At 41.8% G+C, this 23967-nt stretch overlaps 1 protein-coding gene across 3 annotated transcripts in view; it reads left to right on the top strand.

Moving 5' to 3' along the window:
- The window catches only part of ANKRD35 (ankyrin repeat domain 35), a 71763-nt gene that overhangs the window by 26602 nt on the left and 21194 nt on the right, over positions 1-23967 (top strand). For 2 of the 3 annotated variants that reach the window (XM_066608723.1, XM_066608722.1), the window contains exons 2-3: positions 21700-21830; positions 23379-23467. In XM_066608723.1, coding sequence (XP_066464820.1) covers positions 21700-21830; positions 23379-23467 — 220 coding nt within the window. Of the gene's footprint in view, positions 1-2064; positions 2207-21699; positions 21831-23378; positions 23468-23967 lie in introns of those variants that run through there. The other variant, XM_066608724.1, reaches the window with a different exon arrangement.

Raw genomic sequence — 23967 nt, 5'->3', positions numbered from 1 at the left:
GATAATGACACGCTGATACTTGGGGGGACAGGATAATGACAGGCTGATACTTGGGGGACAGGATAATGACACGCTGATACTCGGGGGACGGAATAATGACATGCTGATACTTGGGGGACAGGATAATGACACGCTGATACTTGGGGGACAGGATAATGACACGCTGATACTTGGGGGACAGGATAATGACACACTGATACTTGGGGACAGGATAATGACAAGCTGATACTTGGGGACAGGATAATGACGCGCTGATACTTGGGGGACAGGATAATGACACGCTGACACTTGGGGGACAGGATAATGACACGCTGATACTTGGGGACAGGATAATGATACACTGATACTTGGGGACAGGATAATGACGCGTTGATAATTGGGGAACAGGATGACACCCTAATACTTGGGGGATGGGATAATGACACGCTGATACTTGGGGGGACAGGATAATGACCCGCTGATACTTGGGGGACCGGATAATGACACGTTCATACTTGGGGGACAGGATAATGACACACTGATACTTGGCGGACAGGATAATGACATGCTGACACTTGGGGGACAGGATAATGACAGGCTGATACTTGGGGGACAGGATAATGACACACTGATTTTTGGGGGACAGGATAATGACACGCTGATACTTGGGGGACAGGATAATGACACGCTGATACTTGGGGGACAGGATAATGACACACTGATACTTGGGGGACAGGATAATGACACGCTGATACTTGGGGGATGGGATAATGACAGGCTGATACTTGGGGAACCGGATAATGACACGCTGATACTTGGGGGACAGGATAATGACATGCTGATACTTGGGGGACGGGATAATGACACCCTGATACTTGGGTGACAGGATAATGACACGCTGACACTTGGGGGACAGGATAATGACACGCTGATACTTGGTGGACAGGATAATGGCACGCTGATACTTGGGGGACAGGATAATGACACACTGATACTTGGGGGACAGGATAATGACACACTGATACTTGGGGGACTGGATAATGACACACTGATACTTGGGGGACGGGATAATGACACCCTGATACTTGAGGGACAGGATAATGACACACTGATACTTGGGGGACAGGATAATGACACGCTGATACTTGGGGGACAGGATAATGACACGCTGACACTTGGGGGACAGGATAATGACACGCTGATACTTGGGGGACAGGATAATGACACACTGATACTTGGGGGACAGGATAATGACACACTGATACTTGGGGGACAGGATAATGACACGCTGATACTTGGGGGACAGGATAATGACACGCTGATACTTGGGGGACGGGATAATGACACGCTGACACTTGGGGGACAGGATAATGACACGCTGATACTTGGGGGACAGGATAATGACACACTGATACTTGGGGGACAGGATAATGACACGCTGATACTTGGGGGACAGGATAATGACACGCTGATACTTGGGGGACAGGATAATGACACGCTGATACTTGGGGGACAGGATAATGACACGCTGACACTTGGGGGACAGGATAATGACACGCTGATACTTGGGGGACAGGATAATGACACGCTGATACTTCGGGGGACAGGATAATGACACACTGATACTTGGGGGGGCAGGATAATGACAGGCTGATACTTGGGGGACAGGATAATGACAGGCTGATACTTGGGGAACAGGATAATGACACGCAGATACTTGGGGGACGGGATAATGACACGCTGATACTTGGGGGACAGGATAATGACACGCTGATACTTGGGGGACAGGATAATGACACACTGATACTTGGGGGACAGGATAATGAGAGGCTGATACTTGGGGGACAGGATAATGACAGGCTGATACTTGGGGGACAGGATAATGACACGCTGATACTTGGGGGACAGGATAATGACACACTGATACTTGGGGGACAGGATAATGACAGGCTGATACTTGGGGGACAGGATAATTCTTAGTGATTTCTCCCCTGTAGTTCCGGAGTGACAGTAGTGTGCACTGTGGCACTGTAGGTGTTAACCCTCGGTGGCGGGAGGAGGAGGACTCTCAGTCGGTGACTCCCATTCTCCTGTGAGACATCTCGTGCTCTGCTCCCTGTCCGGCGGTGTTTCGGTTCCGGGAAGGATGAGATCTTAGTCCTCGCCTTCCAGGACTACTCCACTCATCATGAAGAAAATCTTCTCTTGCTCCACGTCTCAGTTCCCTGTAAGTAATGGGACCCCTATAGCTGTGAGGGAGGATAGGGGTAGTAGCCCAGGACTACTTTTCTGCAAGTTGTTTGTCGTTCTGGGATACGTGATAGGATTGTGGTGTAATAAGGGGTTAACATGTTATATGCTGGAAGATATCTGTTCATTTTTGGCTTTGAAGGCAGTTTTAGGACAGAAACGGTGACATGCAGATACTTCACTCAGAGACACCCTGAGAGGTAATTGATCATACAGATGCAGTAGAGCTGAGTTTGTCCTGTAGAAAACTCTTAGAGATATTGAGAACTCTTAGCTGTGGTGTTATATAGGACTGCAGGGAACATCTACTACATGCCGCTCCAATCCAGGTCTGCCATCTGTCCTGTTACACCGTTGTGCCCACTGTTCCTGCGGCGCCGCACAGTATGGAGGAGTCAGCGATCAGCCACGGACGGTCAGTAATACTGAGGCGGAAACATCAGAGTGTTCACCGCACACCTTACCTGTAACCTGACATGGGAGACAGTGATAAGTGTACAAGACCTACCTCACAGGGGAAAAGCCTGCAACCCAGGGGAGTCAACTATTCATTTTTAATCTGTAGGGGGCAGTATTATAGTAGTTATATTCTTGTACATAGGACCAGTATTATAGTAGTTATATTCTTGTACATAGGAGGCAGTATTATAGTAGTTATATTCTTGTACATAGGGGACAGTATTATAGTAGTTATATTCTTGTAGATAGGCAGTATTATAGTAGTTATATTCTTGTACATAGGGGGCAGTATTATAGTAGTTATATTCTTGTACATACTGGGCAGTATTATAGTAGTTATATTCTTGTACATAGGGGGCAGTATTATAGTAGTTATATTCTTGTACATACTGGGCAGTATTATAGTAGTTATATTCTTGTAGATAGGAGGCAGTAGTATAGTAGTTATATTCTTGTATATAGGGGCAGTATTATAGTAGTTATATTCTTGTATATAGTGAGCAGTATTATAGCAGTTATATTCCTGTACATAGGGAGCAGTATTATACTGGTTATAGACTTATACATAGGGGAATTCTTATAGTAGTTATATTCTTGTACATAGGGGGCAGTATTATAGTAGTTATATTCTTGTATATAGGGGGCAGTATTAGAGTAGTTATATTCTTGTACATAGTGAGCAGTATTATAGTAGTTATAGACTTGTACATAGAAGAAGTATTATAGTAGTTATATTCTTGTACATGGGAGGCAGTATTTTAGTAGTTATAGTCTTGTACATAGGGGGCAGTATTATAGTAGCTATATTCTTGTACGTAGGGGGCAGTATTATAGTAGTTCTATTCTTGTACATAGTGAGCAGTATTATAGTAGTTATAGACTTGTACATAGGAGAAGTATTATAGTAGTTATATTCTTGTACATGGGTGGCAGTATTATAGTAGTTATAGTCTTGTACATAGAGAGCAGTATTATAGTAGTTATATTCTTGTACATAGGAGCAGTATTATAGTAGTTATGTTCTTGTACATAGGTGCAGTATTATAGTAGTTATGTTCTTGTACATAGGGGGCAGTATTATAGTAGTTATATTCTTGTACATAGGTGCAGTATTATAGTAGTTATGTTCTTGTACATAGGGGGCAGTATTATAGTAGTTATATTCTTGTACATAGGAGCATTATTATAGTAGTTATATTCTTGTACATAGGGGGCAGTATTATAGTAGTTATATTCTTGTACATATGGAGTAGTATTATAGTAGTTATATTCTTGTACATAGGGGACAGTATTATAGTAGTTATATTCTTGTACATAGGGGACAGTATTATAGTAGTTCTATTCTTGTACATAGGAGGCAGTATTATAGTAGTTATATTCTTGTACATAGGGGACAGTATTATAGTAGTTATATTCTTGTACATAGGGAGCAGTATTATAGTAGTTATATTCTTGTACATAGGGGACAGTATTATAGTGGTTATATTCTTGTACATAGGGTGACAGTATTATACTAGTTATATTCTTGTACATAGGGAGCAGTATTATAGTAGTTATATTCTTGTACATAGGGGGCAGTATTATAGTAGTTATATTCTTGTACATAGGGGCAGTATTATAGTAGTTATATTCTTGTACATAGGGGGCAGTATTATAGTAGTTATATTCTTGTACATAGGAGGCAGTATTATAGTAGTTATATTCTTGTACATAGAGGACAGTATTATAGTAGTTATATTCTTGTACATAGGGGGCAGTATTATAGTAGTTATATTCTTGTACATAGGGGGGAGTATTATAGTAGTTATATTCTTGTGCGGACACTAGTGGTGGATCATTATAAGGAGGTAATTACCTTACAGAAACTACTGTTGGATTTGCATTATTCAGACTCGGATGTCCACACGCCACTGCCAGTGAAATGTGCAGGAGATCGTCGCTAATACTGAGGTTTCCTAAATCAAATCCAAATCTACTTTTAGATGCAGCCCAGCTTGTTCATCAATGACTGGAAAAATGTATTGTTTATCATTAGCCTCCTCACTGATGAGGCGCTTGCGTGGGCCTCACCATACGTAGAGACCAACAGTAATCTTCTTGATAGCCTTGATGCCTTAACGACTTCTATGGGCCAAATCTTTGATGATCTGAATCATGCCACGGCTAAAGGGAGGTTATATAACCTATGACAAGGGCAACACTTTGTGGCAAAGAATATGGTGGAATTTTGTTGCTGAGCGAATCATACCACTTGCAATCCAACTGCATAACAGAGCCCATTCCGTCGGGGATTATCTGAGTGGGTAAAGGATGAACTTGCCAGAGTGGAGACCCCTGATAACCTGGAAGAATTTATTCAGCTGTGCATCCGAATTGGTTTGGGCTCCAACACCCCTTACTCCTTCAGTCAATCCACGTTGAGTCTCCAGCCAAGGACTGAAGCTGCACCGGAACCAATGCAGGTTGATGTCATCCACAAACCCCTTTCTACCACTGAAAATCTGTTCCGTTATTGTGTAACCTCGGAACATTATGCCTTAAACTATCCAAATAATTTCCAAGGGACTCTCGCCCGAGCCAACGTCAAGACCCTGACCAATCCCACTGTCACGAAACAAGGGGATGCTAACAAACACACCTTTGCACCGGTAGTTCAAGACAGTGTGGAAACCAATCTCCCACTCCATTATTTGTCCTTTCAATAGAGATCTTTACGGGAAATCAGAGAATGCAGTGTTCAGCTATTGGGATTCTACAGCAGGAGAAACTTCATGTACTTAAGATTCGCTCTTGATACAAACATTGCAACCAGACATAAGCCCATACCAATTGATATGGAAACCGTGGATGGGTCACCCTCGTCCTTGGGACCTGTCACACAGGAGACAATCGAACTGAATGATGGTGGTCAGGTGTCACTGCATGACACCTGACCACCAAGAAATTATCAACTTCCAGCTCATATTGCCCTCTAAATTTCCAATGATTCTTGGGATCCCCTAGTTCTCTACCCATAATTCCTCTATCAACTGGGAATCATGAATCATTGCCTTCCCCTCAGAGTACTGTAAGGAGAATTGCAAGATAGCACCTTCTGCCCCTAAACCAGTGCAAGACCCTGAGGATGGTCAACAGGACCTTGAGACGTTATTGGTTCAATACCAGATGTTCTGGGATGTCTGCAGCAAGAAGAATGCCAACCAGCTGCCGCCTCATCGGCCGTGCTTCTATTCCATTTGGGCAGATCTACAACTTTTCAGAACTGGAGTTGAAGGTACTCCGAGAATACCTGGATGAAAATTTTAAAAAAGGGTTCATCTGCCAGTCTTCTTTCCCGGCGGGTGTGCCCATATTTTTCGTATAAAAAAGTCACTCAACCCTGCAACCATGTATCTATTACAGGGAGTTAAATAAGATGATAGTCAAGAATCGCTACCCCCTTCCCTTGATTCCAGAACTATTAGAGAGACTCCGCTCTGCCAAGATCTACACTAAACTAGATCCAGGAGGGGCCTATAACCTTGTACAGATTTGCCCTAAGGACGAATGGAAGACTGCTTTTAGGACAACATACATAGTAACATAGTATGTAAGGCCGAATGAAGACATTGTCCATCTAGTCCAGCCTGTCTATCCTACTGTGTTGATCCAGAGGAAGGCAAAAAACCCCAAGGCCAGAAGTCAATTAGCCCTTTTGGGGAAAAAATTCCTTCCCGACTCCCTAAAGGCAATCAGACTGTTCCCTGGATCAACCCCTAATAGTTCCTACCTGCCTATATACCAGGATTGACACTTAACCTAAAATTTATATCCTGTAATATCCTTCTCCAGAAAGACATCAAGTCCCCTTTTAAACTCCTCTATGGATTTTGCCATCACCACTTCCTCCGGTAGAGAGTTCCACAGTCTAACTGCTCTTACAGTAAAGAACCCCTTTCTGTGTTGGTGATGAAACCTACTTTCCTCTAATCGTAGCGGATGTCCTCTTGTTACCGTCGTGGTCCTGGGTGTAAACAGATCGCGGGAGAGATCCATGTGTTGTCCCCTCATGTACTTATACATGGTTATTTGGTCGCCTCTTAACCTTCTTTTTTCTAGAGTAAATAGTCCCAATTTGGACAGCCTCTCTGGGTATTCCAGTCCCGTCATTCCATGTATTAGTTTAGTCGCTCTTCTTTGAACCCCCTCAAGCACTGTGCCATCTTTCCAAGGTACGGTAAGTTCGAATACCTAGTGATGCCGCATGCAATTTCTGGGATACATTCTCTCCCCAGAAGTATGAACCCCAGCAAGATGAAAGCCATCTTGAATTTAACCCATTCCAAAAAATATTATGGAAGTATAGTGTCTGATCGGTTTTGTGAACTGCAGAAGATTTATTTATGATTTCTCAAAAGTCATCTCTCCCATCACCTACTTCACAAAGAAAGCACACACATTTTCCGGGTCCCCTATAAAAGCCTGGCCCTTCCTCCAGTACCTACATTATTGTGCTCCAAGCCTTGATCAAGCTCTACTTCTGCCTGCTCAACTGTACTGCAATCTGAGACCTCCTGTTGCTGAAAATGCTACAGCAGTACTATAGTAGCTATATTCTTGTACATAGGGGGCAGTACTATAGTAGTTATATTCTTGTACATAGGGGGCAGTATTATAGTAGTTATATTCTTGTACATGGGGAGCAGTATTATAGTAGTTATATTCTTGTACATGGGGACAGTATTATAGTAGTTATATTCTTGTACATAGGGGCAGTATTATAGTAGTTAAATTCTTGTACATAGGGGGCAGTACTATAGTAGTCATATTATTGTACAAAGGAGGCAGTATTATAGCAGTTATATTCTTGTACATAGGAGGCAGTATTATAGTTATATAGTATGTTAAGCTGAATGAAGACAATGTCCATCTAGTTCAGCCAGTTTTAACCTCCCCCTTGTTGGTCCACAGGAAGGCAAAAGGGGGGAAAAACTCAGTGAGCCAAAGAATTCCTCCATAATAGCAGCCAGAGTAATCCCTGGATCAACATTTGAGATAAACAACCCCAATGGTCACCTAATGTCTATATCCTGTAATATCATAGCACTCTAGAAAGACATATAGTCCCGTGCACCTGCATGGGAGCTAGCATCGTTAGCTCTCAGCTGGGAGGCTGGGAGAGATTTCTCTCCTCTCGCTCCCCCGCCCCTCTCCATTGACATAACATAGTTCATAGCGAATTGTCCATTGTTTATGCAGCATAAACAATGGACGTTAAGCTGATCGCTCAGCATTCAGTGTTATGTCAATGGAGAGGGGCGGGGGAGCGAGAGGAGAGAAATCTCCTGCAGCTGCCCCGCCCCCCTGCTGGCTGCTCTTTGAGTGAGCTAGCACTACTAGCTCCTGTGCAGGAGCATGGAAGCGAGGACACACAAGGATGAGTGTTGGGCATCGTTTACCCAACATTCGTCCTGTGTAAATGGACCTTTAAACTTCTCTATGGATTTTGCAATCACCACATCCTCAGGTAGAGCGTTCCACAGTCTCACTGCACTTACAGTAAAGAACCTTTTTTCCAGGGTAAATAATGCCAATTTTGATAGCCTCTCTGGGTATTCTAGTCCTCCCATTCCGTTTATTAATTTAGTTGGCCTTCTTTGAAGCCCCTCGAGCACGGCAACATCTTTCCTGAGCACCGGTGTCCAGAACTGTACACAGTATTCCATGTGGGGCCTGACAAGTGCCTTATATAGTGGAAGAATAATGTTCTCGTCCCTCGCCCCTATACCTCTTTTAATGCACCCCAAGACTTTATTTGCCTTTGCAGCAGCTGACTGGCATTGATTGCTCCAGTTAAGTCTACAGTCCACTAGTATCCCCAGGTCTTTTTTCCATATCACTTTTCCCTATCTGTACCCCATTTAGTGTATATTGGTGACATCCGTTTCTCCTGCCCATGTGCATAACCTTATATTTATCAATATTGAACTTCAGTTGCCATTTTTCTACCCAAGCCCCCAGCTTATCTAAGTCCTTTTGTAGCCGCACATTGTCCTCCATTGTATTTTGTATCCTGTGCATATATTGATATTTTACTGTGCAGTCCCTCTATCAGGTCATTGATAAATATATTGAACAGAATGGGGCCTTATACTGAACCTAGTGGCCCCCACTAGCAACGGTGGCCCAATCAGAGTATGAACTATTTATTACTACCCTCTGCTTTCTATCTCTGAGCCAGTTCTTTACCCAGATACACACGTTTTTACCCAGTCAGAGCGGTCTCATTTTATATATCAGCTTATTATGCGGCACGGTGTCAAATGCTTTAGAGAAATCCAGATATACAGGATCAATAGACTCTCCCAGGTCCAGCCTAGAACCTACTTCATCGTAGAAACTGATCAAATTGGTCTGACATGATCGACCCCTCATGAACCCGTGCTGATGAGGAGTTATGCCGTTGTTGTCCTTGATGTATTCTAGGATGGTGTCTCTGAGAAAGCCTTTGAATATTTTTCCAATTATTGAAGTGAGACTTACTGGACTGTAGTCACCAGGTTTTTTTTTAGACCCCTTTTTGTATATTGGAACCACATTGGCCTTCCCTCTATCGTTTTCTATGGTTTCTCCTGCATTATTTGCTAAAGGGCCAGTGCTCTCAGTGCAAATCCTTTTACTGTTTATATAATTGAAGAATAGTTTAGGTTAATTTTTCTTTCTTTGGCAATCAGTCTCTCTGCCTCTTCCTTAGGAATTTTAAATTTTTTCTTTACATGATTTGTTTTTTTTCCCTGTACGATTTTAGCGCTTCTTTACTGCCTTCTTGTTTTAGTAGTTTAAATGCTTTCTTTTTTTCGTTTATTGCTTACAGTCTTTTTGAGTCACATTGGTTTCTTTCTACTTGTAGTTATTTTATTTTTAAAGGGTATGAACTGCTCACATGAGGTCATTAGGATGTTTTTAAACTTCTCCCATTTGTCGTCTATACTGTTATTTTTGAGGACATTATCCCAATTAATGTTACCGATAGTAGTTCTAAGCTGACCAAATTTTGCTTTACTAAAGTTTAGTTTTTTTGTCGCTCCCTGATAAGGCTTCTTGTTAAATGACAGCTGGAAATTAATTATATTGTGGTCACAATTTCCCAAGTGTCCCTCAACCTGCACTCCCGTGATTCTTTCTGGTTTGTTAGTTAATAGTAAGTCCAGAGTGGCCCTTCCTCTTGTTGGCTCCCGCAAAAGTTGGGTAAGGTAGTTATCTTTAATTGTTCTCAAGAACTTATTACCCTTGTGAGATGTGCAGGTTTCGTCTTCCCATAGTATATCCAGAAAAAGTCCCCCGTAATGATTACTTAATTGCGGTTTGACATCTCTTCTATTTGCCTTAATAATAAAATTTCAGTTTCTTCTGTTACTTTTGGTGGCCTATAGAATTTTTCTTCTCCCTATATTTCTACCCACAGAGATTCCACGTGTTCATCTCCTGCACCTATATCTTCTCGTAGCTTCAGCATTAAGTACGATTTAACATACAGACATACCCCTCCTACTTTCTAGTTTTCACAGTCTCTTCTAAAGAGATTGCAACCCTGTAAATTCACCGCCCAATCGCACTTGTCATCAAGCCATGTTTCCATAATTCCAACTATATCGTACTTTTCATCAGTCATTCTCGCTTCAAGCTCACCCACTTGAGCGATCAGACTTCTTGCATTTGTTGCCATACAATTTATACAGTTGTTGTTGCTCTTTATATTCATTGTGCTATGAATGGTACTATTAGCTATTCTGTCAGTTCTAAATGTACTAACCCCACTACCTGCTTGACACCCGTTTCCATTTCTTGGTCCAGGTTGCTATCTACACTGTCTACCCCCATTTCTCTTTTTGCCCTCCCCCCAGTCCCTAGTTTAAACACTCCTTCAGCTTTCTAGCCATCTTCTCCCCCAGCACAGCTGCACACTCCCCATTGAGATACAGCCCGTCACTACAGTAGAGCCTGTAGCCCACAGCCAAGTCAGCCCAGTTCTCCAGGAACCCAAACCCCTCCTTCTTACACCAACTCTGGAGCCACTTGTTTATCTCCCTAAGATCCTGCTGCCTTTCTAGTGTGGCTTTTGGTGCGGGTAGTATTTCTGAGAAAACTACCCTGGAGGTCCTTGTCCTAAGCTTGGATCCTAGCTCCCAGAAATCGTTTTTGAAGTCCTTCCATTGACCAATGTGCACCATGACCGCTGGATCCTCACCAGCCCCTCCCAGTAATCTATCAATTAATTCCATGATGTGTCAAACTCGAGCACCAGGAAGACAACACACCATTCAATGATCCTTGTCTTTATGGCAGATTGCCCTATCTGTCCCCCTTATAATTGAATCCCCCACCACTAGGACCTGTCTAGCCTGCCCTGCGCTACGCGTCCCCTTCTCACTGGAGCAGTCACCTCCCTGGCTTTCAGAGGGCATGTCATGCTGTGGCCGTGCTGGCTCTGTAAAGGCATCCCCCTCATCTGCCAACTTTGCAAACTTATTGGGTTGTGCCAGTCCAGGACTAACCTCCCTGGTTTTCTTCGCTCTACCTGTCCTGCTTCTATCTGTCAAACAGATAGCTGCCTGGTCCCCCTGGTGTTCCGTACTATCATCTGCCCCTGCCTAGTAGTTATATCCTTGTACATAGCAGCAGTATTATAGTAGTTATATTCTTATACATAGGAGCAGTGTAATAGTAGTTATATTCTTGTACATAGGGGGCATTATTATAGTAGTTATATTCTTGTACATAGGAGGCGGTATTATAGTAGTTATATTCTTGTACATAGGAGGCAGTATTATACTAGTTATATTTTTGAACATAGGAGTAGTATTATAGTAGTTATATTCTTGAACATAGGAGTAGTATTATAATAGTTATATTCCTGTACATAGGTGGCAGTATTATAGTAGTTATATTTTTGTTCATAGGGAGCAGTATTATAGTAGTTATGTTCTTGTACATAGGAGGCAGTATTATAGTAGTTATATTCTTGTACATAGGAGGCAGTATTATAGTTGTTATATTCTTGAACCTGGGAGTAGTATTATACTATTATATTCCTGTACATAGGGGGCAGTATTATAGTAGTTATATTCTTGTACATAGGGGGCAGTATTATAGTAGTTATATTCTTGTACATAGGAGGCAGTATTATAGTAGTTATATTCTTGTACATAGGAGGCAGTATTATAGTAGTTATATTCTTGTACATAGGGGGCAGTATTATAGTAGTTATATTCTTGTACATAGGAGGCAGTATTATAGTAGTTATATTCTTGTACATAGGAGGCAGTATTATAGTAGTTATATTCTTGTACATAGGAGGCAGTATTATAGTTGTTATAATCTTTAACCTGGGAGTAGTATTATACTAGTTATATTCTTGAACATAGGAGTAGTATTATAGTAGTTATATTCTTGTACATAGGGGACAGTATTATAGTAGTTATATTCTTGTACATAAAGGGCAGTATTATAGTAGTTATATTCTTGTACATAAGGGGCAGTATTATAGTAGTTATATTCTTGTACATAGGAGGCAGTATTATAGTAGTTATATTCTTGTACATAGGGGACAGTATTATAGTAGTTATATTCTTGAATATAGGAGTAGTATTATAGTAGTTATATTCTTGTACATAGGGGGCAGTATTATAGTAGTTATATTCTTGTACATAGGGGCAGTATTATAGTAGTTATATTTTTGAATATAGGAGTAGTATTATAGTAGTTATATTCTTATACATAGCAGCAGTATTAGGGTTTCTACCCACTACCGTTTGCTTTATGCAAATGTCATTGGGACTTTCTAATGTTAAAATCACATCGCACAAAAATTGCAGTAGCACAAACTTGCGATCTTTGTGCGATACGATTTTAGCATTAGAAAGTCCCATTGACAATTGCATTAAAAAAGTGAAGCAGTATTGCGGCGTTTAAAAGCGCTAGTCGGTAGAAGCCCTTATAGTAGTTATATTCTTGTAAATAGGAGGCAGTATTATAGTAGTTATATTCTTGTACATAGGGGGGAGTATTATAGTAGTTATATTTTTGTTCATAGGGAGCAGTATTATAGTAGTTATAGTCTTGTGCATAGGAGACAGTATTATAGTAGTTATATTCTTGTACATAGGAGACAGTATTATAGTAGTTATGTTCTTGTACATAGGAGCAGTATTATAGTAGTTATATTATTGTACACAGGAGGAGTATTATAGTAGTTATAGTTTTTTTTACATAGGAGTCAGTATTATAGTAGTTATATTCTTGTTCATAGGGAGCAGTATTATAGTAGTTATATTCTTGTACATAGGAGGCAGTATTATAGTTGTTATATTCTTGTACATAGAGGCAGTATTATAGTAGTTATAGTCTTGTACATAGGGGGCAGTATTATAGTAGTTATATTTTTGTTCATAGGGAGCAGTATTATAGTAGTTATAGTCTTGTACATAGGGGGCAGTATTATAGTAGTTATATTCTTGTACATAGGGGACAGTATTATAGTAGTTATATTCTTGTACATAGGGAGCAGTATTATAGTAGTTATATTCTTGTACATAGGGAGCAGTATTATAGTAGTTATAGTCTTGTGCATAGGAGACAGTATTATAGTAGTTATATTCTTGTACATAGGAGACAGTATTATAGTAGTTATGTTCTTGTACATAGGAGCAGTATTATAGTAGTTATATTATTGTACACAGGAGGAGTATTATAGTAGTTATAGTTTTTTACATAGGAGTCAGTATTATAGTAGTTATATTCTTGTTCATAGGGAGCAGTATTATAGTAGTTATATTCTTGTACATAGGAGGCAGTATTATAGTTGTTATATTCTTGTACATAGAGGCAGTATTATAGTAGTTATAGTCTTGTACATAGGGGCAGTATTATAGTAGTTATATTCTTGTACATAGGAGGCAGTATTATAGTAGTTATGTTCTTGTACATAGGGGGAAGTATTATAGTAGTTATATTCTTGTACATAGGAGGCAGTATTATAGTAGTTATGTTCTTGTACATAGGGGGCAGTATTATAGTAGTTATATTCTTGTACATGGGAGGCAGTATTATAGTAGTTATTTTCTTGTACATAGGGGGCAGTATTATAGTAGTTATATTCTTGTACATAGGGGGCAGTATTATAGTAGTTATATTCTTGTACATGGGGGGTAGTATTATAGTAGTTATATTCTTGTACATAGGAGGCAGTATTATAGTAGTTATATTCTTGTACATAGGAGGCAGTATTATAGTTGTTATATTCTTGAACCTGGGAGTAGTATTATACTATTATATTCCTGTACATAGGGGGCAGTATTATAGTAGTTATATTCTTGTACATAGGGGGCAGTATTATAGTAGTTATATTCTTGTACATAGGAGGCAGTATTATAGTAGTTATATTCTTGTACATAGGAGGCAGTATTATAGTAGTTATATTCTTGTACATAGGGGGCAGTATTATAGTAGTTATATTCTTGTACATAGGAGGCAGTATTATAGTAGTTATATTCTTGTACATAGGAGGCAGTATTATAGTAGTTATATTCTTGTACATAGGAGGCAGTATTATAGTTGTTATAATCTTTAACCTGGGAGTAGTATTATACTAGTTATATTCTTGAACATAGGAGTAGTATTATAGTAGTTATATTCTTGTATATAGTGGTCAGTATTATAGTAGTTATATTCTTGTACATAGGGGACAGTATTATAGTAGTTATATTCTTGTACATAAAGGGCAGTATTATAGTAGTTATATTCTTGTACATAAGGGGCAGTATTATAGTAGTTATATTCTTGTACATAGGAGGCAGTATTATAGTAGTTATATTCTTGTACATAGGGGACAGTATTATAGTAGTTATATTCTTGAATATAGGAGTAGTATTATAGTAGTTATATTCTTGTACATAGGGGGCAGTATTATAGTAGTTATATTCTTGTACATAGGGGCAGTATTATAGTAGTTATATTTTTGAATATAGGAGTAGTAGTATAGTAGTTATATTCTTATACATAGCAGCAGTATTAGGGTTTCTACCCACTACCGTTTGTTTTATGCAAATGTCATTGGGACTTTCTAATGTTAAAATCACATCGCACAAAAATTGCAGTAGCACAAACTTGCGATCTTTGTGCGATACGATTTTAGCATTAGAAAGTCCCATTGACAATTGCATTAAAAAAGTGAAGCAGTATTGCGGCGTTTAAAAGCGCTAGTCGGTAGAAGCCCTTATAGTAGTTATATTCTTGTAAATAGGAGGCAGTATTATAGTAGTTATATTCTTGTACATAGGGGACAGTATTATAGTAGTTATATTTTTGTTCATAGGGAGCAGTATTATAGTAGTTATAGTCTTGTGCATAGGAGACAGTATTATAGTAGTTATATTCTTGTACATAGGAGACAGTATTATAGTAGTTATGTTCTTGTACATAGGAGCAGTATTATAGTAGTTATATTATTGTACACAGGAGGAGTATTATAGTAGTTATAGTTTTTTTTACATAGGAGTCAGTATTATAGTAGTTATATTCTTGTTCATAGGGAGCAGTATTATAGTAGTTATATTCTTGTACATAGGAGGCAGTATTATAGTTGTTATATTCTTGTACATAGAGGCAGTATTATAGTAGTTATAGTCTTGTACATAGGGGGCAGTATTATAGTAGTTATATTTTTGTTCATAGGGGGCAGTATTATAGTAATTATATTCTTGTACATAGTGGGCAGTATTATAGTAGTTATAGTCTTGTACATAGGGGGCAGTACTATAGTAGTTATATTCTTGTACATAGGGGGCAGTATTATAGTAATTATATTCTTGTACATAGTGGGCAGTATTATAGTAGTTATAGTCTTGTACATAGGGGGCAGTATTATAGTAGTTATATTCTTGTACATAGGGGACAGTATTATAGTAGTTATATTTTTGTTCATAGGGAGCAGTATTATAGTAGTTATAGTCTTGTGCATAGGAGACAGTATTATAGTAGTTATATTCTTGTACATAGGAGGCAGTATTATAGTAGTTATGTTCTTGTACATAGGGGGCAGTATTATAGTAGTTATATTCTTGTACATGGGAGGCAGTATTATAGTAGTTATTTTCTTGTACATAGGGGGCAGTATTATAGTAGTTATATTCTTGTACATAGGGGGCAGTATTATAGTAGTTATATTCTTGTACATGGGGGGTAGTATTATAGTAGTTATATTCTTGTACATAGGAGCAGTATTATAGTAATTATATTCTTTTACATAGGGGCAGTATTATAGTAGTTATAGTCTTGTACATAGGAGTTATTTAGTACAAGCAGTTGTATATAATGCCTGTCTGGGATAATGATCAGTAATGACTGGTGTTGTTCGGCTCCTCTGATCACATTCCCGCTTTGTTTTCTGTGTGTAAACACTTCTTTTCCTTTCTTCACACAACACATTCACCTTCATGTCATCTTGCTCTTTTACTCCAATGAATTGTTGTAATTAGAGGTCATGTTCAGTCATTTCTGCCGCCAAAAGCAACGTATGAGATATAAGAAAACTGTGCTCAGAGTGTTCAGACTGGCAGAGAGATGGTTGCAAGAAGAGTCCTAGCATGTGACTGACGGATTATAATCATTGATTGATGGAGTCACAGAGTTGTGAGTGATAAACAGATTTAATGGGTATGGCAGTAATAATTGCCACCCTGCCTGTATGTTTACGTAATGTCTTTATAATGGCAAAGTTGATTTAAAGGGGAAGCACAGAATTGCTGAAGATTATGGATGTTAGTAGTGATCAGCTAGTCAGGTCTGGTGTATACACCGCGGGCAGGCCTATGGCGGGGGGGGGGGGGCTCATACATTCTGTGTATATTGCGGTCTGCACTCTGTTCCCACATCTGGATCCAACCTGTAGCTCTGCATCCAATCTGCCTTTGGCTCCAGCAGCGCTGACACATTCCATTCTGCGCCGATTCTGCTTTAATCCTATGAAATTAAGATTTTTTTATTTAGTTTTATGCCAGAATGATCATTTGTGGCATGAAGAGCGCTAATTATAACCGGATTTACTCTGCTGCAGACCTTAAGGCGTTGCTTTTGTAATGGTGAAGGCCTGTATACCTACCCAAAAATAATATCATCCCCTCAGCTCTTTAAATCGCCGTATACACCTTTAAGGGGTCCAGTCTGGAAGCAGACACTAATTCAACACTGATCGCTGCACCTTATACCACAACCGCTTTATGACCTACCAGGAAACTGTCAGGAAGGTGCTGATGACGAATCTGTTACTGTGCGTCTCTCTTTAGTACTTTCTGTTGAAGATTATAGCTCTTGTGTATTAGAAGCTGTCAGTCAAACTGATTTGTGAAAAAAATAACGTGTCTTTATGGTGGAGAAACCATCAGCAAGCTGCCAACGACAAATCTGATATTTCTACACTAATGTTTCCGTTTAGTAGTTTGAGAGTATAATGCTGCAAAAAGTGTAATCCCCCCACTCATCCTGAAATATATGCGGCCTCTGAAAGGTATGTGCCACTCTAAAATGTATTACCTCTCCCCTAAAGGGAATGTGTCCTTCAAAAAGTATGTGCCTTACTCCCCAAAAAAGTATGCCCTTTGAAAAGCATGCTTGTTTTAAAAGTATGAGCCCCACAGAATAGTAAGTGCCCCCTGTGAAAAGTATGTGTCACCTAAATAAAAGAATGTGCCAACCCTGGAAAAAGTGTGCCTCCTCAAAAGTATTTGAAGATGCTTCCACGGCTCCTACCATTCTGCAAATGCTTCCATGTCTCCTGCCTGGGGAGGATCATCATTCTGCAGATGCTTCCATGTCTCCTGCCTGGGGAGGATCATCAGCCTGCAGATGCTTCCATGTCTCCTGCCCGGGGAGGATCATCACCCTGCAGATGCTTCCATGTCTCCTGCCCAGGAAGGATCATCACCCTGCAGATGCTTCCATGAGTACTGCCATGGAAGTATTGTCATTCTGCAAACGCTTCCATGTCTCCTGCCCTATAAGGATCATCACCCTGCAGATGCTTCCATGTCTCCTGCCCTATAAGGATCATCACCCTGCAGATGCTTCCATGTCTCCTGCCCTGGAAGAATCATCACCCTGCAGATGCTTCCATGTCTCCCACCCCAGAAATGATCGCATCTGTTTTCTATATACTAGGCATTTAACCTCACAATGTGCTTGATTACTAGTGAATTTATATTACGATGGGAATAACCACCAGGGTTGGAGCACGGGAGTGGCCGATCCCCGTATGTGCTTCCTGTCATAATTATATATTTTTTGCTGAGGCATCTTTAGACAGCAGGCAGAGTTAGTATAAAGGAGAAGTCACTGTATAGTTGGCAGTAACCAAGGCGCATTGTTGGACGTTTATACAAACAGACAGCATGTGACGGTGCCCGTAGCGACCAATCAGAGCCTGTTGTAAACACTGTGAAGAACGTAGGGTATAATCCTTGGCAGATGGCGGCTGTTGACGGAGCCAACCCCTGACCCTGTCCCTGACCGTCTCTACATTAATCAATAGCTGGTAACTATTAACGGACAATGACGTAAAGGTCCCAGTAACTGTCAAACATACTCTGAAGGTAGTGGTGCTCAGGGACGTACCGCACAGGCTTAGATACATGGCTCAGCAGACAGTATCACACATGATAGGATTAGATACACAACTTTATAATGTACATTATATGATAAAGGTGGAGTCCAGGTCCCCAGATTTAGAAATACGTAGACGAGAACTAGACTTGCAGGACAGCCTAGCTCTCAGCATTAACCGTTTTATGATGGCCATATTGAAAGCAGTGATCTGATTGGCTGCTGTGGGCCGCATCTCTTCTTTTTACACTTCGTGCTGATTTTCATACATGAGACGCAAAATGGTTTTTTGCAGCCCTTTTTCTGATGAAGTCACATTTTCTGCAGCTGGTTTTTGGTATTTTCATTTTTCAGTGAGTTGTCATGCAGTTAATGTATAGTCAGAGGGGCACTGAGACCCCCCGGCCTGCAACTGCCGATGTCACTTCATTAGTCTTTGCTTGCCTGGTTCTGAGGAAGGAGAGGCTTCAGTTTACGAAGTTCGGTAGAAGAAAAGTGAGGTCACCATCTCCCTGCTGTATGATGTTATCATCTTCCTGCTGTGTGATGTCATCATCTCCTTGCTGTGTGAGTTCATCATCTCTCTGCTGTGAGGTCATCATCTCTCTGCTGTGCGATGTCATCATCTCTCTGCTGTTCAATGTCATCATCTTTTGGCTGTGCAATGTCATCATCTCTCTGCTGTGTGATGTAATCATCTCTCTGCTGTGTGATGTCATCATCTTTGGTATGTGATGTCATCATTTTCTTGGTGTGTGATGTCATCATCATCATGTAACAAATCCCTCCCCTAGAGGTTGTCGGAAAGGAATGATAATTTCTCTGTGTGATTGTAATGTTGATAGGAGGGGGTGCTGATAAATCTTTGGCTTTACCCAGAAAGAAACAAGATACGAAGATGAAACTTTCCATTTATTCCGCATACTCCCCACTGATGTCAACACACTTCTTACATCGGTATTCCAAGTTCTGTAAGCCGTGCAAAAAGAAGGATTTCAGTTGTGCCTCAAACCAGTGATCCGTAGCAGCCATGGCATCAGAAATGGAGTGAAATTTGGTACCGTTGAGGTGTTTCTTCAGGTTTGGAAACAGATGATAGTCAGAGGGAGTTAGATCTGGTGAATAAGGTGGGTGGTCAACCAGCTGGAAGCCTAGCTCCACCAGTTTTGCTGTGGTCACTTGTGCAGTGTGAGCGGAGGCATTGTGTTTAGTCGATCCAGGAAGTTCTTATCAGTCCGGAAACGCTGACAAATGGACCGGGGAGTTTTCACTGTCATGCTTTTCTGATCTGTTGTCAGACATTTGGGGACCCATTCTGCAGATGGCTTCTTCATGTTCAAATGTTCATGGATGATGACACAAACACGTTCACCAGAAATCCCCATGATGTCCGCTATTCCTTTAGCTGAAATTGTCCGATTCTCCAGTATGAGGTTGTGCACAGCATCAACGATCTCCGGAACAACAACCTCTCTCGATCGTCCAGGACGTTCCTCATCATTGGTGCTGAAGTGGCCCGTTTTAAATTTGGCAACCCAGTTCTTAACTGTAGAATATGAAGGGCATTGATCCCCCAATGTCTGCGACATATCACCATGAATATCCTTCGCGGACTGACAAGAATTGTATCCCTCCTCTGCTCTCATTTGCTGTGAATATCGCCTTAGACTCCGCGCATTTTTGTTTTCCCGCGTGCCGAGATCACTGTTGCCATAAGCTACAAACACAAAATTTTGAAAACATATGTTAGACACACAAGGCTTTCATGTCATGTAACATTCGTTACCATAGAAACAAAAATAGAACACAAAGCCAAAGACTTATCAGCACCCCCTCTCGTATAAGTAAGTTATTACAATATCAGAGCAAAAGGTTCATTTATTGTGGAAAACTGACCCCTTGTACGGAGGCTCTAGTACCCTGTTGTACCTCCTCTAGCTTGGATACAAGATGTGATACTGGCAGGCATGGAGGCTCTAGTACCCTGTTGTACCTCCTCTAGCTTGGATACAAAATGTGATACTGGCAGGCATGAAGGCTATAGTACCCTGTTGTACCGTCTCTGGTTTGGATACAAGATGTGATACGGCGGGCATGGAGGCTCTAGTATCCTGTTGTACTACCACTAGCTTGGATACAAGATGTGATACGAGAGGGTATGGAGGCTCTAATACCCTGTTGTACCGCCTCTAGCTTGGATACAAGATGTGATACGAGAGGGTATGGAGGCTCTAATACCCTGTTGTACCGCCTCTAGCTTGGATACAAGATGTGATACGAGAGGGTATGGAGGTTCTAATACCCTGTTGTACCGCCTCTAGCTTGCATACAAGATGTGATACAGGCAGGCATGGAGGCTCTGGTACTCTGTAATACTTTGTCTAGCTTGGATACAAGATGTGATACGGGCGGGCATTCTACTAGGGAATGTATTAAATGGGCCTGCCCTGCAGTATCAGGTGATGTGTGTTTGGCTTCTTTATCTGTGAGTTATGTCTTTGTGCATTTTTTTCTTGCCTATGTGATTTTATTTAGCCTTTTATAGGCCCAGGGGGAAACCACTTTTAGGGTCTCAGGTGACAAGACCGTTCATCTAATCCCTCCACAGCTCTCATCATTTACATATCAGCCTGAGATGGATCCGCATGCCAGGCTTTACAGGAAAACGACAACATCTTCCTGGGGCGGGATGGTTTTGACAGCGAGTATATAGAGGACAGGAGAGGCACCATGCAGTTATCTGCTGACGTCCTACTCAAGTACTGGGCGACGCATCTATTATTATATGAGAATGTGCTATTTTGGCGCTGTATGCTCTATTCTGGGATTGGCTCGCTGTGATGGGAGGAAGTCGCTGTATCCTGTCGGAGAACAATGGCATTGTATTGGGTGTACAATAAGTGATAATATCTGCGCTCCCACCCTGAGAACAAGGAATCACTGAATTCCACATGGGTAGAGCACGGCTCATCTTACATGTCATATAATCTGTGTGCATTCAGGTCATGGGTTCAAGTCCGACCACAGCAGCACGTGCGTGTCTGTGTTTTCCTCGTGAGTCCCTGGATTTGTCCGCTGGTAGTATACACATATCTGTACAACAATGCCAGGCTATGTGATATGAGCGCACACTGTGCCCTGCGGGTACTGAGGCGGTACAGGGGTCAGGCGGCGGGCACCCTCGGGGGCTGCAGCACTTTCATGTTTATAGTTTTAAAGTTCTGCAGCTGCTCTCTATATTGTGCTGCAGATTCTCAGCATTTGTAGAATCTCTGCTTGCTGTCAGGGAATGAGAACATCCAGGTGGACTAAGTAGTACTATCAGCAGACTGTATGTAGAGAATCCCATCCATATGTGACCATCGGCCTCTCCTGCAGGTGGACAAGTGGAACCGCCATGACCAGAAGTTGTATGAAGCCGTGGAGAAGGGCGATGCCAAGAAGGTCTCCTCCCTCCTGTCCAAGAAACAGGTCAGAGCGACCAAGACCGGCCCCGGCGGACAGTCAGCGTAAGTCCGTGAAATCACTAGTTCATCCGTGATACATGTGATAGGATTAGATACACAGCTCAGCAGACAGTATCACACTGGATAGGATTAGATACACGGCTCAGCAGACGGTATCACACAGGATAGGATTAGATACACAGCTCAGCAGACAGTATCACACAGGATAGGATTAGATACACAGCGCAGCAGACGGTATCACACAGGATAGGATTAGATACACAGCGCAGCAGACGGTATCACACAGGATAGGATTAGATACACAGCGCAGCAGACAGTATCACACAGGATAGGATTAGATACACGGCTCAGCAGACGGTATCACACAGGATAGGATTAGATACACAGCTCAGCAGACGGTATCACACAGGATAGGATTAGATACACAGCGCAGCAGACGGTATCACACAGGATTGGGTTAGATACACGGCTCAGCAGACGGTATCACACAGGATAGGATTAGATACACGGCTCAGCAGACAGTATCACACAGGATAGGATTAGATACACGGCTCAGCAGCCAGTATCACAAAGGATAGGATTAGATACACGGCTCAGCAGTCAGTATCCCACAGGATAGGATTAGATACACGGCTCAGCAGACAGTATCACACAGGATAGGATTAGATACACGGCTCAGCAGACAGTATCACACAGGATAGGATTAGATACACGGCTCAGCAGACAGTATCACACAGGATAGGATTAGATACATGGCTCAGCAGACAGTATCACAAAGGATAGGATTAGATACACGGCTCAGCAGTCAGTATCACACAGGATAGGATGCACGCAGAGTGGTTAATACTGACGGGACGTGAGCATGCGGAGTGGTTAGTACTGACGGGACGCGAGCACGCGGGGTTATTCAGACATGGGGCTTATTTATAGGTTTGTAGCAGATAACCGCGGGGCTGCAGAAGATGTCGGACTGCAGTAACACATTTTTATGCAGATTATTGTATAACTTCATAAACCAGTAAAAGGGATGTGAGCACAAAGTGGCGCAGCACCAATCAGATCGCAACTTTCATTCTTGCCCCGCTGTCCAGTCATTGGTCGCACCGTCAGCCATGAGCCTCTGTGGGCAGTATAAAAAATGGCATATTGTGCCCGTGTCCCCACGCCAATTAACAAACGTGGCAGTGACGCGTCCTCTCTGTGTGCCACCACCATGACGGAGCTTCCTGCACATTTCCTGTGGTTTCCTGTGTCGTTTCCATGGTAACTGCTTCCGGTCATAAATAATCACCATTTTGTCCTCCCAATGTGTTTGTGGTTCAGTGAAATCTGTACCGCAGGATGTAAGGCACCCGCCAGACGTGAAAGGAGGGCGATGAGTCGTGGTGCTACTAGGTGACACCTCAAAAGAGGCGCGCTAACAGAGCGCTATAAATGATTATATTCGTCTACGTGATTCTGTACCGTAAATTTAACGAGAAACAGACACCGTAGAAAGAGATGTGAGCGTCCCAGGAGACACACGCTGCGCAAAATACCCGGAGTGCAGGGAGTGGTAATGTCTGATGCCCTCCATCTCTCCTCCCGCAGGTTCCATCTTGCCGCCTCCAGGGGACTCGCAGACTGTATAAGCGCCATCTTGTCACACAAGGTGGAAATCAACGCCAAAACTGACGACGGTAAACTCCACGTGTGTCACACTGATATGTGTCCCCTCATGTCCTGTGTGACACTGATAAGTGTCCCCTCATGTTCTGTGTGTCACACTGACAAGTGTCCCTTCATGTCCTGTGTGTCACACTCATTACTATCCCCTCTGTCTGTGTGCCACACTCATTACTGTCCCCTCAGCTCTGTGCCACACTCATTACTTGTCCCCTCATCTGTCTGTGTCACACTAATTACTTTCCCCCTTCCTCTCTGTGTGCCACATTCATTACTGTCTCCTTCTCTCTCTGTGTGCCACACTCATTACTGCCCCCTCCGCTCTTTGTGTGCCGCACTCATTACTGTCCCCTACTCTCTGCCTGCCACACTCATTATTTGCCCTTCCTCTCTGTGTGCCACACTCATTACTGTCCCCTCCACTCTCTGTGCTACGCTCATTACTGTCCCCTCCTCTCTGTGTGCCTTACTCATTACTGTCCCTTTCTCTCTGTGTGCCATACTCAATACTGTC

This window comes from Eleutherodactylus coqui, chromosome 6 (genome assembly GCF_035609145.1).
Source record: "Eleutherodactylus coqui strain aEleCoq1 chromosome 6, aEleCoq1.hap1, whole genome shotgun sequence".
NCBI lineage: Eukaryota > Metazoa > Chordata > Amphibia > Anura > Eleutherodactylidae > Eleutherodactylus > Eleutherodactylus coqui.
Note: the sequence above shows the minus strand (reverse complement) of the source record. Positions and strands in the feature narration are given on the sequence as shown.